This window comes from Nomia melanderi, chromosome 3 (assembly GCF_051020985.1).
Source record: "Nomia melanderi isolate GNS246 chromosome 3, iyNomMela1, whole genome shotgun sequence".
NCBI classification, from domain to species: domain Eukaryota; kingdom Metazoa; phylum Arthropoda; class Insecta; order Hymenoptera; family Halictidae; genus Nomia; species Nomia melanderi.
The window spans coordinates 9,859,046-9,875,544 of record NC_135001.1 but is presented as its reverse complement, the minus strand read 5'-3'; the positions used below and the strand labels follow the sequence as shown (position 1 = coordinate 9,875,544).

Genomic DNA, 16,499 nt, shown 5'->3' with positions numbered 1-16,499 from the left:
TTTTTGGCCGGTTTTTTCAAAAAAACTGTGCGTTAAGGGGTTAAGCAGGAATATAAGCTTCGGCTCGTTAGCATAGGTCATTTCTCTCGGCTGACGATACAGTGGAGATCCAGTGTAGAAAAAAACGATTGGTTTACTTCTTATTGTAGTACCGACAGCGACGATACTGGGTGGTCCCGATATGTACGTGGACGTAGGTAGCACGATAAACCTGACGTGCGCTATACACTTCAGCTCGGAGCCACCAACCTTCATATTTTGGTACTACAACGAGAGCGTCTTGAACTATGATAGTCCCAGGGGCGGCATCTCGATGATAACCACAAAGGGTACGGAGGAAACCACCTCCTGGCTCCTTATCCAGACAGCGCAACCATCGGACTCTGGGGAGTACAAGTGCAAACCCAGCAATGCCAATACGGCGTCCATCAAAGTTCATGTACTGAATGGTGAGTGTTTATCCGCGTGATTACCCGATTCTGTCGTTCCACGGCGAACTCGAAAAGGAAACGGTTTTGCTGTTTTATTTCGAATTTAACGTTGGAAGTATCGAAGCGCCTTAGACTGATTTCGAAGGTTACATTACGTGAGTTTGCTGATTCAAAGTGAACGATTAACAAGTTCTACCAAATTTAGTAATTTAAGTTACTAGATAACTTTGTAAAGCAAGAACTGTGGCACTGAATCATTAATAATTATCTCTAATACCATTCATCTTTGCTGTGAAGGAATATTATATAAAACGCGATCAATATCACAATGTCATTCATGTTTGCGATGAAAACAATAATATTACATACGACGCATCAACTACGTGATTATAAATATTGATCGTTATACAAGACACTAAAATGAAATAAGTTGAGAGTTTCGGTGTTTTGTTGAAAACGGTTTGATAATCAGGCCGAACGAGAACAATAACGTATAAAAGTAATATCAAACTGTCGACAAGCTTCGAGATCTCCGCGTCCGAAACGCAACGATCAGCTTATTAAAACTTGGCAATTACGTAGTCGCGAAGTTTTCTCCGTTTATTCAATAACGCGGGAGCGAGGTAGCGTACAGGAAACGAGTTTGAAAGCGGCAAGAATGTTTACCGTTCTGTTCGTCGTTCCTTCCACCGATACGAACGTGCCGGCTGGAATAGTTTCGTTAATGCGCATTTCAAACGTAATTCCCTGCGATTTTCATTATTACGTCCGCGGCCGGTTACGGTTCCCGTTCCGGGCATTTTTCATCAGCATTTTTGTACGGAAACTTTCGCAATGTCCGTCGTAATTACAGAATTTTCTTTAACACACCTTCCGCGCGGAAAGTTGTTCGTTAACTGCTGGAATTCTTCGCGTATCGTAAAATATATACGCTTCTACTGCGTCGTTTTAGGGCCTCTACGCAATACGATACATGTTGCTGATACATGCATCGATACTTGAGTTTCACGATACGCGTTTCATTGCGCGTAAGTTAATATCGGTGAATCGTTACCAATGCAACTTGTAACAGATGCCGCAGTCGGAATCCTAAATCGAATATCCAGTAATTGCTATTTAGCATATTTATGCAATTCAGTTTTTGCCAGTTTTAGACAACTTTGCTATAGTTTCTCTTTGCTAACTCACTAAAATGAGAAACTAATTGACGTTTGGGTTTCGCATTCCTTAAGATTGTTTAGATCTTGGTTAGGTCTGGCTTGGTTATTCAGTTAAGTAGCATAAATTGAGAAAAGTCGCTAAACTGCAAATGTATCGAATAATTCAATGTTTCACAATAATCATAGATCCTATTATTCAACCTAACACTGGAGTTAGAAGATAATCAGTAACTTGCATTTTACAAGTACGCGTATCAACTTCAAGCCCACAATAATACTAACTCTTCAACAATGAATTATTTATATTTCAAATAAACATATAACACTTCTTCGTTTTACTTTAGTTTTTCATTAAAATGCATTAAAAGTACATTCGTTCCGTATCTGACGTGTGTACTCATTACTGGATTCCTGTAATGTAGTACACGAGAGAATTTTAAAATAAATTCCACATTTAACAGGTTAATGAAACCCAGTGACGATGCAACACAGCAGTATATGCACGTGTCATAATGTGTAGAGGCTTTCAGGAAGACGAGCGGCTCCGACAAATTCGACCATGTAAATTACGAGCGTTCACGGGTCACGGGATTCTTACGAACTTCCCGGGCAGGCTGCTGACCGAAATCGAGCGGAAATTGCATTTCGATCGGCCGCATAAAATACTTGGCCGACGCGCCGCGGGCGACGTTTAACGAAGAAAGAACAGCCGAGCGGAACATCGATACGGTCCTTCGGAATCTCGGCGTTCCGGGCAACGAGAAAATATCACGAGAACTCTAGAAAAATATTTTTACGATATATATTAAACATATATATATATATATGTTTCTGCGTTCCATACGACTCGTTCACTAGCAGGTTCTCCGTGAATTTTCCTTTGCCGAATGCCTTTGCTTCTGAAACTTCCGAGCTCGTTTCCGAATCGTGGCATTTTATTTTAGTCGCTGGTTTAGTTAATGGTTTCCTTTCTAACACTTTGCTTTTGAATTAAACTTGTTTACGCGACTGGCTCACTTGTTCACGGAACGCTGTCGCGTTTCTTTGTCCTACATGTCAGAGACAAATTAATATCGGGGAAAGTGCTTTTCATTTCCGAGACACAGGATGCAGAAATGGAGTTCGCGCGTTTCGCGCGTACGAGAAGCTTGATGTTATTATGATTAAAGCTTGGAGAGACGTATGATTTAATAAAATTTTGAGATTTGAGCAATTTACGGTACACCGGCTGCAACATAAACAGACTCGCGAGCCTCTCTGCTCTGAAATGCTACATCTTCCGTGAAAAACCCTATTTTCCCCGAGTTGGCAGCTGCTCGATTTGTTAAAGTCGGACGACCGAGTTGCCCGGCTGCGTTAAAAACTTCCGCGAGTGGAGTGTCAGCTGATGCGGAGAAAAATAGGAGGCTTTAATTAATTTTCGTATCCCGTGCAATTAATAACGTGTACCAGGCTGACGAGCGTTGCTAATCATCGTTAATTTCATCTCCGGGAATACGCTCGTAGACACTTCCCTCGCTCTAATGACGTTTCCGGTCCTCCTCGGCCATTCTCCATCGAATAAACAGTATTTCGCGAATACTGTCATTTCTTCGTATGCAAATAAAAGCGTCCTTATCGTCTCCATTTCAATTTCGCAAGGTTTTCAAAAGAAACAAAAGTTTTGCAAACGAATCACCGATTCCATCGGTCGCTTTTTATTGAACGTTGCATATTCATGAGTTCGTTTTTATATTATAGCATTACCGCTGTCGACATAATTACATGAAAATTAATTGCGATCGTTGTTCATTTATTTTATAACCTGTGCCCATTTTATTCGTCGAACGTCAATTTTGGTATCGATCATCGGAAGACAGAGATAAATTACAATAGTTCGCAAGAACTGCCGTCGGACGTGATCGTAAAAGTAGTCGAGAATTTAATGGTGTCCACGATGTAATAACATCTCGATTTACCGGCCCATTAAAATCAAAGTGGGACCTCAATTATACCGAAGGTGACAGAGATTACGTAAGTTCAAGTAACTGAGACATGAACATAATAGAAGTTCGCGCAGTTCCGGGGATCACATTGTTCGTGGTTAGATACCGTGGGATCCGGACACAAAAGCTGTCTACGGACGTGTAACGAACGAAGTATGTATTACTGAGCATTTCAGAAGAGCAGAGTTAATTGGTTTGATTTCTATCACAAACAAAAACGAGGCATTGACCAATTGAACAATTAAACGTTGAAGAATTCAACAATCAAACATTGAAAAACTGCAGAATTGAACATCGGAAACCTGCAAAATTAATAGGTCAAACAATTGAAACCAATAAAATAATATTGAAATTCATATTACACAACAAGCAAAATTTAATGTAAATTGAATTGATGTTTTCGTTAGAGTAAACAATCGAGCATTCGGTAATCCAATTGCAACGCAACACGATACGTGCAACATACATGGCGTGTCGTCAATATATTTCCATGCAAAAAAGGTACTCCACAAGACAAAAAAAAAACGTATTTTGGTCAATCCTCCATCCCTGTGTACAGGCAAAACCGGTTTCACAAGGAGTCGAACTGTTCCAAAGAATTTTCGTAGGAACAAATAGAATTCACCGTGCACAATGAAGCTCCCGAATGAAGATGAACGTGTCTTTGTTGCAGGCGAACGACCGGAGGCGATGCAGACCGGAACGGCGGGACCCATTTTATCCTCGAGCTGTCTAGTGGTGTCTCTGATCATTTTGTACATATCGTCGGTGTAAAAGGAACGTCGAACGCCACGGCGGATGAGCTGGGAACTGGAAAGTTCGATTCAGTCGTGGCGGGTTCGCGCGAGAACCCAGCGAAAGATCCTGCGCCGGGAACGGACACTGGGTAAACCCGTAAAACACGCTGAGAACTCAGTTGCCCGTGCTTTCACTCTGCGGATCCCGCGATTCCGTTGGTCGACCTGATTCCCATCGCGCGGCGATCGCGATCAAGAACCGGGGAACGATCGTCGTCGTCCTCGGAAGCGAGCGCGGCACGTTTTCGGCCGGCCCGTCGTGAATACGAGACAGATTCGAATAATACCTCGGCGGCGGCGCGATGCGATGCGGAGCAGAAGCCAAGATTCGGGAGCAGGCTGATCGGGAGCGGGCAAGACGATCGCGTGTCCCAAAGCTAACGGGGACGGTGTACCGGTCGAACGGAGTTTAGTTAAGATGACACGTCGACGCTAATACCGGCGGATCGTAGCGGCACGTCGAACGAGCTCTAGTCGGGCTGCACGCCTCGTTTCATCGCGAAGCGAACGGATAAGGCCGGATAATACTCATCGAGAGGAACCGATTTACGGGAGACGTAAAAGCGTGGAACGACCGTTCTCGCGGTTCGCTTTTACGATTGGTCGAATTCTGAATGGCGAGGGGTGAGTCGGTTGCGTGAGACATCCGCTCTCCGGGAAATAAAACGTGACTCGACTAGAAGATCGAGGTGACTAAGACTCCGAGCGTGGCCGTCGAACCATGACGAAAGTTTTCTGTGAAGAATCCGGGGTTACTGGTTGATTAATCACTCGCGTTTCGCGCCCCCGCAGGATCTGGGAGCGGAACGGTGGCTAACCGACTTGAAACTCGTTCTCGTGGTTTTGGAATGTTGGTTACTGTGCATTGATGAGATGTTCGGTGAATGTGAGGAATGTAAAATGTCTTTACTTAGGATACTTGAGTCGGAAGATATAGCAACAATGAGACCTCGGGTTTGACACATTATTGTTACTGGTTACCGATAGAAGTGTTATTGGCTTTTGTGATGACCGCGAGGAAACGAGTCTTTGAGTTCGTTAGAATTATGAGGAATTTTTTATATGATCGCGAATAATTTTTATTGCACTACAACAGCCTCATTGTCGTCTGCGTTCATTCAGTAACCAGAACAGAACACAGTTTTACTGATAACACCCACATCGTCAATTGCATCACCGAAACTTCGAAATCGAAGCGAATTTCTGTTTCTCTTTCAAACAATACATAACCATAGACACGTTCATAGAGATATTCGCGAAAACATTAATTCAAAATCTTCAAGGAAATAGCATATACGATTAAAGTCATTTCAATCGTATCACGTAGTAGTGATTTCTTATGTTCGTAGAATCTCGCGGACATACTATTGTTTCTGTTTAGCTTGCAGCCCAGCGAATATCTCATCAATGTACGGTACATTATGTAATAAAAGTCGAACGGGAAACGTGGGATAGGTATTCAAGAGGAGCGTTAATGTTCAGGACGAGATGATTATCAAAATTTTCGCGAATGGACCAGATTTATGCGTCATTATCGGACCGTACGAAAAACCCGCGCGAATCCCGTCCAGCTGATTAACGCTCGGGATCGTGGACGTTCCGCGATTGAAAACAATTACCGGGAATTATTGTAGCCGACCCGGTCGAAATAATCGGGCGGCGTTCGCGCGGCAACGCGTCCCGCACTGTTCTAATTTTCGGGCCGGGCTCCCCTGGTTTATCGATTCGCATCATCGGGAGGCGCCCGATCAATTCGGCTAATTATTTCTGACGAATTTCAATTGCTTTCGACCCGATTGGAACGAGAACTCCATTGGACCAAGCGTTGTAAAACTGAGTCCTGAATCTAGAGTCTTGAAAGCTGTAGCCGTCAGCTCAAGCTCTCAGTGCTCAAGCATTGAACTGTAAAAATTGAACACTTCAATGGTCCAATCTTCAAGCTCGAAGATTAGAACCGACTGTTGGCATATTAACACCGCAAAACTGTTAACCCCGGACACCTCGAATATTCAACTTTAGGGTTTCAATGTGACGGTAATATAGCAAGAGAAGTATTAAGTATTTGAATGCCTTCAAGCATGAATACTCGAACGTTGTAGGCTCTTAATATTCAAATCGAGCTTTCAAAGCTTCAAGATTGAGTGTTGAAGCTTTAAAGGCTTAGCTTTTAGGCTTGAGCTTTGAAGCTTCGAAGATTTGTGCTAAATAGAACTCTAAGTTCTCAGTACTCAATATTCAAGGTTGATCTTTGAAGCTTCAAGGACTTGAGGTTTATAGAACTCTGAGCCTCCAAGATTCTAAGCCTTTAAGGTTAAACTTCGAAGCTGCGAGGACTCAAGCTCTATATAACTCTAAGCCTTTAACAGTCAGCCGTTAAGGTTAATCTTTGAAGCTCCGAGGACTCGAGGATTTTACAACGTTTGCCGGACCTCCATTTCGGCATCGCGACACTGCGCTGTCGGTTCGTTGACCGATTAACCCGTGAAACGATACTTTTCCACGGTTCATTCGTTTTTATTGTTTATCGAGTTTTATGATTCGCGGTAATATAAATCGCGCCGCATTTAGATTTATCGTGGCACGAGGTGTTCGCGGCAAATTTTTATTCGGTTTTAATACGCGCGGCCACCACGCAACCCGCGCGACGCTGACGCTATCGTTCATCCGGGACTCGGGCATCAATCTTTACAGTCGGATATTAAATAAAATAAATTGGTCCCGGGGCTCGCGGAGCCTCGTGGAACTTTACTGATAAAACGGAGACGGGACGCGTGAAGGTTTTTATTGATTTTCGTGAAAATGGAACTTTCTAGTTTGTCGACTAGAACAGGACCACGGTGCTTAACATGCTGTTCTTATGGATTTTGGAGGATATGTTTATCGTGGAAAACAGTACATCTGCGGTGCAGTGTTTCACAGATTCAAAGAGTTGAGAAGTAATCATCTGTTGTACTCGTGTATAGAGTTTTGAATTCGGCTGGTCCGTTTTTACAAAAATTTCTGTCAAGTAAGTGAAAACAATATTTCTCTAATATTTGATATTGAAAAGCGGTTCAAGGGAGGATCGATTATTTAAAATTCGTTTTAAGCACGAGAAGCGTCGTTCATGTGCACTCTAAATTATCCAACGTGAATCGTTTTATTGATTGCCCGATACTGCAGAAGAAGGGACACCTGTTGGAAAGTGCATTAAACGGTAGGAAACTCTGAAAGAGCGTGAATATAGATCGGCATGAAACTTTTCGAGCAGACCGAATTTTGTTAAACTGCAATTCTATGAACTAGCCTGGAAAAATGCGAAGTCCACTGACAAACTTTTTAACATGCTGACTGTCTATAAAAGTGCTACAAAATCAAAGTAACTTAATGTAATAGAAACTGAAAAGCTGAAACCTCTCATAGGAACTATTCTTCTAATCTTCCTGCACTTTGAAAATCCTAAACAAATTTCAATTTACTCAACATTCCATTATAAAAATCAATTTTCAAGCTTGATCGATGAATCACGTCGATTATACTTCGCCAAACAAACAGTAAACGTATTAGAGAAATGAAATAGAGACCTGACGAATCGTGATACACGTTCACCCAAGTTCAACAAGAACATTGGACCAGAGAAAAGAAATTTTCTCAAGGAACATCAACGTCGCCTCGGCGAGAAACAATTTCCCTATCAACGACGGAATCTCTTAGCCAATTCCGGCGGAACAAAGAATGTTGAAGCGTTCGGATCTATAGTTTGAGCGATCAAAGACGATGTGGTTCCACCTAGGAAACCAAGATCGTGTGAACTCTAAAAAGCATATCGGAGGAATGCTTTGATAAAGCGACGGCACCAGCACTTCACATAATTGTGAACCACAATTATTCAAACAAAAAAGACAAAGAAATGAGAGCCTAAACTTTCATTGATCAACGATGAACGTCGTAATTTAACTCGCGTGTCATTCGAAGGCCGGGTATTAGCGTCGACGAGCAAATACACGGATACCTGTTAGAGGTGAGCAGGTACTCTAGTTTTCGGGCTCGAGTCAGGCTCACAGAAATTCCAGCGGACACGGCTGGGTACCTGTAACATGAGTGCCCTGACAATCTGTTTTCGGGTATGCAATGCTTTCGGATAACACGACATTTTCGGATATCTTAGTATAAAATATTCGAATTTCGGGTATCTTGCAGATAATATCAATAAAAAATTGGTACCTTAAGGTACCTGAAATTTTAGGCAATACAGTTGGCATCTATAAATACTGGTATCTTAAGATACCCAGATTTCGCATATTTTATAGGTGATATCTATTAAAACGGGTACCTCGAGGTACTTGAAATTCTAGCACTTCATACTGAAATGCTCGAAAATATTGGGTCACTCGAAATTTTCCGGTAGCCTGGGTACAAGCATATTTTAGGCACCAGCTCGAATCAGGTCGATTTTTTGCCCGACCTGAACAGTCGAGTACCCGCGCACCCCTAACACCTGTACATAGCATCTGTATTATAAATTATGGCCGGGTGACGGTAGTTACGTCGCCAATGAACCTGGGCGTGCACGCGCGCCGCGCGACAATTCTCCGGGTCCCGACGCGGTGGGCGATACCCTCTTCTCACCTGGAAACCGGTCGCGCGGCGGATCTAGTAATCGCGTTTACCGCGCGGAAATCGAGTTTCGCGGCCGGAGTGGTTCCGGCCGAGCCGACCGGCAAACTCGGCGCCGAGTTTCTTCCGGGTGGCTCGCTCTGCGGAGGATTGAACAGCGAATCGGGGGATCGTGGCTTCCGCGGCACCCGGAGACAATTTCCTCGCGGAAGGACTCGTTTAAAAATTTAACGCTGCTCTCTGCCTCTCCGCAATGGAGTTTTTCTTCGTTCGGAAACTGGGTATGAATCGGGAACGGCTGTTTCATTTTTTAATCCGATGCAGCGGACGTGTTACGAAGATACTCGCCTTAAAATATCGAATTGGATATCTGGAGATTTTAAATTTAGTTCAATGAATATCGATCGGCGAACGAGTTTCTGTATTTCTTATGAATGGAGAGCATTATTTGCATCTTTCTTATCGCTCTAGAAATATTGAAAAAAATTTACAGGAACTTAACATTTAGTTTAATCAATGTTTATCGGCGGGAGTTCCTGTAATTCGTATTTTCCCTTGCGACTCTTTCAAGTAGTTTCTGTTTTAAATGTTGTACTTGATGAAAATTCAGATTCATTGTTACGAGTAATGGAATTTTAATGTACGTTTGTCGATCTCAAGAAAAGGCATCCAGCTTCACATGTAATTTCCTTCGTTTTTATAGTCTCGCCTTGACAATGATTGAATATCGTCTAATATCGTTATCCTAGTATGTTTGTTTCAAATAAATCGTCGCAGATTTCCATTCAATACATTCGCAACGGAATCAATCATCGCTCCACTGGCAAAATTAAAAATCATCGGACCCGACTGAATGAAACTGCAGCCGACAATCATTTCGGCTGTGCCACGATCCTTTAAAACTTCATAAAAATCAGAGCCGCTCTCAGCGCTCCTTCTCCTAAGTAGCATACTAAAATTTCGATTTTATAAGCCCTTGTTACCAACTTAAGGAATTAAAAGTAATGTTCCGAGTCGTCGAGCAATCCTCGGCTGTGGGTTAGGTTCAAAGTCGACCCAGTTTCCGCAAACTTTTTCCATTCGCTTCTTATTTCATCAAGATCAAATTAACCCAGTTATGTTAACGATGTGATAAGGAAGCCAGCCTCCCGACGAGCGTACCTTTCGGACGATCCCCGTCCGTCGATCGGTGATCGCCGCTACGCGCCGCGTCACATTGCGTCGCCCGCTAACTTTCAAACAAATCTCCTGAATCGCGGGTCGCGACGAACCTTTTTACTACTTTGTACATTATTCCTTCCTTTTAAAGGCTTCTCCGTCGACTATTGCACACGTGACACTAGAAAAGGCCGCGCCGCGAGGGACCGTGCGTAATCACGAGCCGGGATCGGGCGCGCGGCGCGGAGCGGCGCACTACCGGAAACCGGAACCGTCTCGGCACGCAAATGAAAAGAGGGAGAATGAGTACATAAAAAAAGACACGACTGTTTTCACTTTCTATTTGTGTGTGTGTCTCGATGTGATAATCCTCGCAGATAAACCGACACGAAAGTATCGCGCTGCTCGTTCATGCGTCGAACGCGAATCGAATTTTCATCCCCCCACTCACTCAATTCGTCCTTCCTTCACTTTTGTGTTCCTACCACGGTGGCGGTCGTTTCTACGATTTAGATCAAGCGCGAGTCGATGGAATACGTCGGATGAGAGACGAGATAAGAGAAAATAGGGAGTGTACGATGAAGAGAAAGAGAGGGACACAGGGGTGAAAAGGAAAGGGGGTGCCAACCCAGCGGCATGACCAGAAGAGTTCCAGAAGTTTCCCGAGGGTGAAATGAAAGTTAGAGCCGGTACACGTGGCTGTGTTTAACACGCCGACTGCCACGAGCTGAAAACTTCCGCGCGGCTAAAACCTTTTCTAATGAAATTGGGGGGAGGCTCGATGAATGCTTATCTTCGTAGCGATCCTTTTCTGTACTCGTGTTTCGTGGAGTCTAGCTTTGTTGAGCTTGTTTGGCGAGTGTACTGCGGTGAAATGTCTGGCTCAATGGAAACCGGGGAGGTGAGGTTTATCATAATAATTACTGGATAGGTGTAAACTTTTCTATAGCATTATATTAAACTTGCGTGAAAGATTTCGAGAATTATTGTACCATGAATTTTTTGGAAATCTTTAATTTAGAGATGTAATATCATTTGATGAACAGCAGAATGCGATTCGAGAGACTAATTCAGAGATTCCAGAAACTAAAACGAGATTTAAAAGTACTCCTCCCTTTTCAATGGAGCTCGCGCGTAGCCGATTAACTGCGGAACATTGAACGGGATCCCGAACCCGGTATAGCCGCGTGAATCCCTCTCACCGGATCTGTTTGAAATTTATCCGGCGACCGATTGATAACGGTGTTCGCTTTTAATCAAATTCCCGTGAAATTCTGTTATGTATATTATCATCGGGGTGATCGATCGGGCGTGATGCCGGATAAATATTCGAGGAGCGCGAGCAGCCGGTGTACGGCTATTTGTTTCGGGGCGCACGTTAACAGTGGGATTTAACAACGTTGCAGCATATTTCAGGGGTTAATAGCGCTTAACGCGTGGTATCGTTTTTCCGGGCCGGGGATTTTTACCGCAGCCCTGCCACGGTAACTACAATGTACGCGTTTCGAGTCATCTCTGAGCCTGACACCTCGTTGCCACGGTAGACGCGATCGGTTCGCTGGAATCGAGCTGCGCGTCGTACTCGTTTCAACGATATTATGTCATCTACTGCCCTGCGCTTGGAATGATAGCTACCATCGATTATTCCAATCCTAGTATTCGTAATTAAAGCATCGTAATTCAAAGCAGTATATCTCCTCCACGAAACACTGAACGAATTTAACAAAAAGCCTACGGTAATTCAACTCACTTCGCACAAAATTCAACTTTTACCCTACTATCGCGTTAATTTACACCGCGTTTCAATATTTACCCGCTAAGAAGCATCAGCCGAATCCTCGAAGAAACTGCCAACGAATTTCCCGTAAGCCGGCGAACGACCAAGAAAATTTGATCCCGTTTCCTGGAACGGGTAGCTGAGGTTCTCCATTCACGCGGGGGTGAAAAGTAATTGGTAATCGCGCGAGGAAACTGCGGAGGGTGGATTCGAAGCTAAAATGTTGTTGAAAAGTGGCTGGTAGACGGAAGAAAAACGAAGCTCGGCGTCAGTTTCAGCGCGAGCTTTCTCGAGGCCGAATATCACGTTTTACAGGGTTTATGAAACAGGAAACGGGATAAACGTCGGCGGGCCTGCGTTGTGGAAGCGGAAAGGGGTGGACGGATCGAAAAAGAAAGAAGGGCGCGTCGAAACAAACTCTCTGGGATTCGGGTGGTTCCGGGTGGCCGAGCTCGTCGCGAATTGAATTCCGGTCGCGAATCGAATTCGGTTGGAGGGGCCGTCGAGTCGCGCCGGCCGCGGTCGACTTCGATTTCGCTTCCCCGGCCGTGCACGCGAACCGCTTCGGCCCCTCTCACTGCCCACTTTGTTCCGGTGTTCACGGTATTTTCGTTCCTTAAAAGGAAAAGTGATATCGGGCTCCGGCGAAAAAGTAACAGGGGAAAAAGAGCTGAACGGCGGCCTGTCGCGTGGCAAAAAGCGAACGGCGGCCCCTCGATCCAACCTCCGCGTCACTCTCTTTCTCTTTTTTGACTGGCGGCGGACGCGAGCGACGTTACTCTATCGCTTCGAGAGACCTAGGCTAAACTGAAGCTAGACCGAATGCCACAGCGGAACGTTTAACGGGCGACAAAGGAAGGTGAAACGTGACGGAAAAGAAAACAGCACGTCGTGGACACACTCGGCGGCCCCGTAGCTCTTAATTGACGACGGCGACGACGATGACGATGACGACGATGACGACGATGACGACGACGATGATGATGATGATATGAATGAATCCTGATGGGAGAGAGTGAGGATGAGAGATGAGTGATGGATACACGGACAGAATCTGTAATCGCAGTGATATCGTTAGACTAGATAGGTATATTATTGTACATACTATAACATTACGATGTTTACTAAATAAAAACGTTGAAAGGAGGATGTCGAAGATGATTCGAGTGTTATTAAGAAGACAACGGTGTGCGTTGCGTGGTTTTGGCGATCTGGTTTCAATGGATTCTTTATGTTGATTTGTAGGGTGGTAAGCTGACGATGATATTTTAGAAAATTCGAAATTCAAATTTGATCAATGTTATTCGATCAAGTTTAGAATAATCAATTTCGGTGCATAGTAATTTGGAGTCAAATTTCAAAAAGATTTCTTTCTAAAAATATTCTATTTCATCTAATAAATAAGTCGTAAGACTGTTAACTTTCAAGCTTGAACAAGCATTGTAGCCGTCGGGTTAATAACTTTTCAGCGCGACGAAGATTTGTTCTCCTTAAAACGAAGATAGATTGTTGAAACCATGCAGCGTGTGTCGCCTTCGTATTCCCTAACGCCATCTCTGTCGCGGATCTCTATCTTTGAGGTCATCTCGGAAAACTGAGCTGGTCCCGAAAGACAGACAGCTTTCTTCCGACTATTCTTCAGAAAACATTATTCCAAGCCACCCGCGATCTTTTCCCCGATGCCAGTGATCTCTTCTCGACCGCGTGATAAGTAACTAACGAGCTTCAAAGAACCTCAACACCTTTCTGTGCCGTGTTACTGCCACGCAGATGCATTCTCCAGCGCTGTTGCCTTCAGTGCATCCTCCTAATCGAAACGGAACACCGTGCATCTCCTGCAGCAAACTTCGCGGGCTCTTCCGGCTCCTGTCGCTTGTAGCGCGCGATACACCTAATTTATCCGGCGCTGGAATTTCACGAAACGAAGCTAGGATCGCGGCTAGCCCGGAAACCGAAGAGCCCGCGGTAAACTTCATCGACCGGCTCGTTAATGGAAACGCCCTCGACCTGCCAATTAAGGGTTCGAGCATTGTGTCGGGGAACAATACGTAACATTTATAATTATCTCGATTGTGACATTGATCGGCTCAATTCTCACTTTACGATGGGATTTTCAGATTCGATGTGATGATGATAGGAAAGCCGTGTATTTTAGATAATGAAACATCATATGATCAGCTTAGTTGTTAGCTTTGAAGAGATTACAATGAATTAATTACTGATGCTTATGGACTGATTTTAAGGGGATTGAGCTTTCTGTTTTGTATTTACTTCAGTTTAAAAAACATTACTGTTTGAACACTAATCTCAGTAAAACGATTAGGTCCACAACTTCTAGACATGCTCGCTATAAATTCCGACTTCCGAGCAACTAGACAAGCATTCAAATTTACATATCTATGCCGAATTAAGAAAATCGCAGAATATTACCACAGTATTCCAAGTTTTTGGCGGGACATTTCCGCCTGAGAAATGTTTCCGCAATTGCAAAAACGGCCAGGGAAAATATTGGACGTTTATTGCCTGCGCGCGATACGTACGTACGTTCTTCCGTAGAATACTTTCGCCGACTGCTGTGCTGCGGTGTCTACGCGCGCAGAAATATTCTTTAGCGTGGCACCGCGACCCGACAAGACTATGGAAATTGAAACTTCAAGCGGCGGGATACGGTCCGCCGGCTCTTAATAACCGCGAACTGGCCGCGTTCCAAATTAAGGCTAACTGGCCGTGGACGCGGACATCTTTTTCCAAGTTTTTGCCGGAATTTACCGCTGGCCGTTCGCCGGAACGGGAAAGGGAGCCACGGGAAATCGTGTTTCCGGGCCACGGATACGAGGAAACTGTTCGCCGAACGAAAGGATCGGTAAGTATTAACCCCTTGTCATACAATATTGAGTCGGACTCGTGGCGAAGATTTTAAACAGAATTCACTAAGCATAAATATTAGTAAATTTCTTTGAGTTCAAATTGAATATTGTTTTCCTGCTGTGCATCGTTATACTTTCAAGTAAACGTGAATGTAGATGTATAGAGAATTATTAATGAATTATTAATTGATTTGTGGAAAATGATCAGTGGCGAAGTTACTCTAGCATGCGCAGTTGTAATAGAATGAAATTGGTTAATCCTGTACACTCCGAATACCCTTTGCATTTTCTTTTCGATAATTATATAGTATTTTAAATGTTTCGTTTGAAATGCACTTTAATCGGTAGTTTGTAGAAAGCAGTGTAAACAATTCATCTTATCAGTAATATTAAAAACAATATAATTTTAAAAGTACTTGACAAAGAAGCAAATTTGCAACTAAATTTTATGTCGACTCACGCTCGAGTTAAAGCCGATCGTCGGAATTATAATCAGGTCGAACGGGGACGAAGAATATTCCAACGTTCCGTTCCGTTGGGCTCGCGCGAAATGCTTCACCCAATTCCGCGATAGGTTCCCCGGGGAGCGTAAAAACACTGTGCCCGTGTAACTTCAAATTGTCTGTAAACCCCGGGTTATTAAAAGCGATCGTAAAACCGGAGTCGGACGATCGAACCTTAATCCGAAGCGCGCTGCCGCTCGAAGGTCCGAGGCAATCTAATTTTCTTACCAACCGTGCTCGCTCTAAATAGACGAAGAAATTTTTATTAATACTGGAACACCTTAAGCTATTATTTAATCCGGCCTTTCATTTGCCGCTGCGAATTTACTCTCCGACTGCAAAAAACGAACAAGAAGTCCTGCAGCTTCACTGTTCCCTTTGCCCAATAAAAGTAGCGCAATTGCCGGTGCTGCACCGAGCTATTTTACCAACGCTAAGGGTCATAAATTAAAACATAATTACCGACTTCAACGGGAAACGTATCGCCCGCTTGTATACGCAATTACTTAGTAACAACAATATTCTAATTACCAAATCCTTCTTCGCCGTCGTAATTACAAGCACACGGAACCGAGGAAGAATCGTTCCGCAGTTTCTCAGACGTTCGAGCGGTGGAGCGAAAGAAAGAGAAACAGGGAGCGCGGAGAAAGGCCGCCATTGTCCTGCCGTTCACGTAACTCCGTCCCCGCGGAATTTCTAATTATCCGCGAAATTAATTGCCACCCCTGCGAACGTTGCCGGCCGCTTTCAGCCGGCATTCCCGCAATCTCGAGTTCTACATTCGTAATGCGCATCCCTTTTTTTCCTGCGAGAGGCGGCGAACGAAACGAAACGAAAACGAAAACGAAACACGGCAGAGGCTAGCGGAACGAGACCCCGCGCGCGGCGTGGCGCATGCATTGACCGTGTCGAGGAGCTGGCATGCAAAACAGGGCACACGTAACGAATTCCCGAGGTAGGTTTAACGCGAGCATAGTTGCACGACCGCCTCCACTCGTCGACGGGCGGAAAGAAGGTGGTTCCGGGTGGCACTGGTCGGTGAAATACTATTTTAAATAATCAACAGTGAACGACCCGTTTTATTTGGGAGTATGAATATAAATTTTCGAAAGGAATATTTTATTTGGTACTGCAGGTTTTTCAAATGTTATTCGCGAAAAGTTCCATTTGAGGAATATTGGAAATATTGGAAGTTTGTCCTGAAATGTTTTATTTGATACGGCGA

The 16,499-nt window shown here is 44.1% G+C and overlaps 1 protein-coding gene across 1 annotated transcript in view; it reads left to right on the top strand.

Annotated features, from left to right (window-relative positions):
* Window positions 1-13,065, top strand: part of LOC116431772 (zwei Ig domain protein zig-8) — a 46,452-nt gene extending 33,387 nt beyond the window's left edge. The window contains exons 4-5 of the mRNA XM_076365626.1: window positions 150-449; window positions 4,250-13,065. Of these exons, the coding sequence (XP_076221741.1) occupies window positions 150-449; window positions 4,250-4,350 (401 nt within the window). The 3' untranslated portion in view covers window positions 4,351-13,065. The remainder of the gene's footprint in view (window positions 1-149; window positions 450-4,249) is intronic.
* Window positions 13,066-16,499: the final 3,434 nt, after the last annotated feature.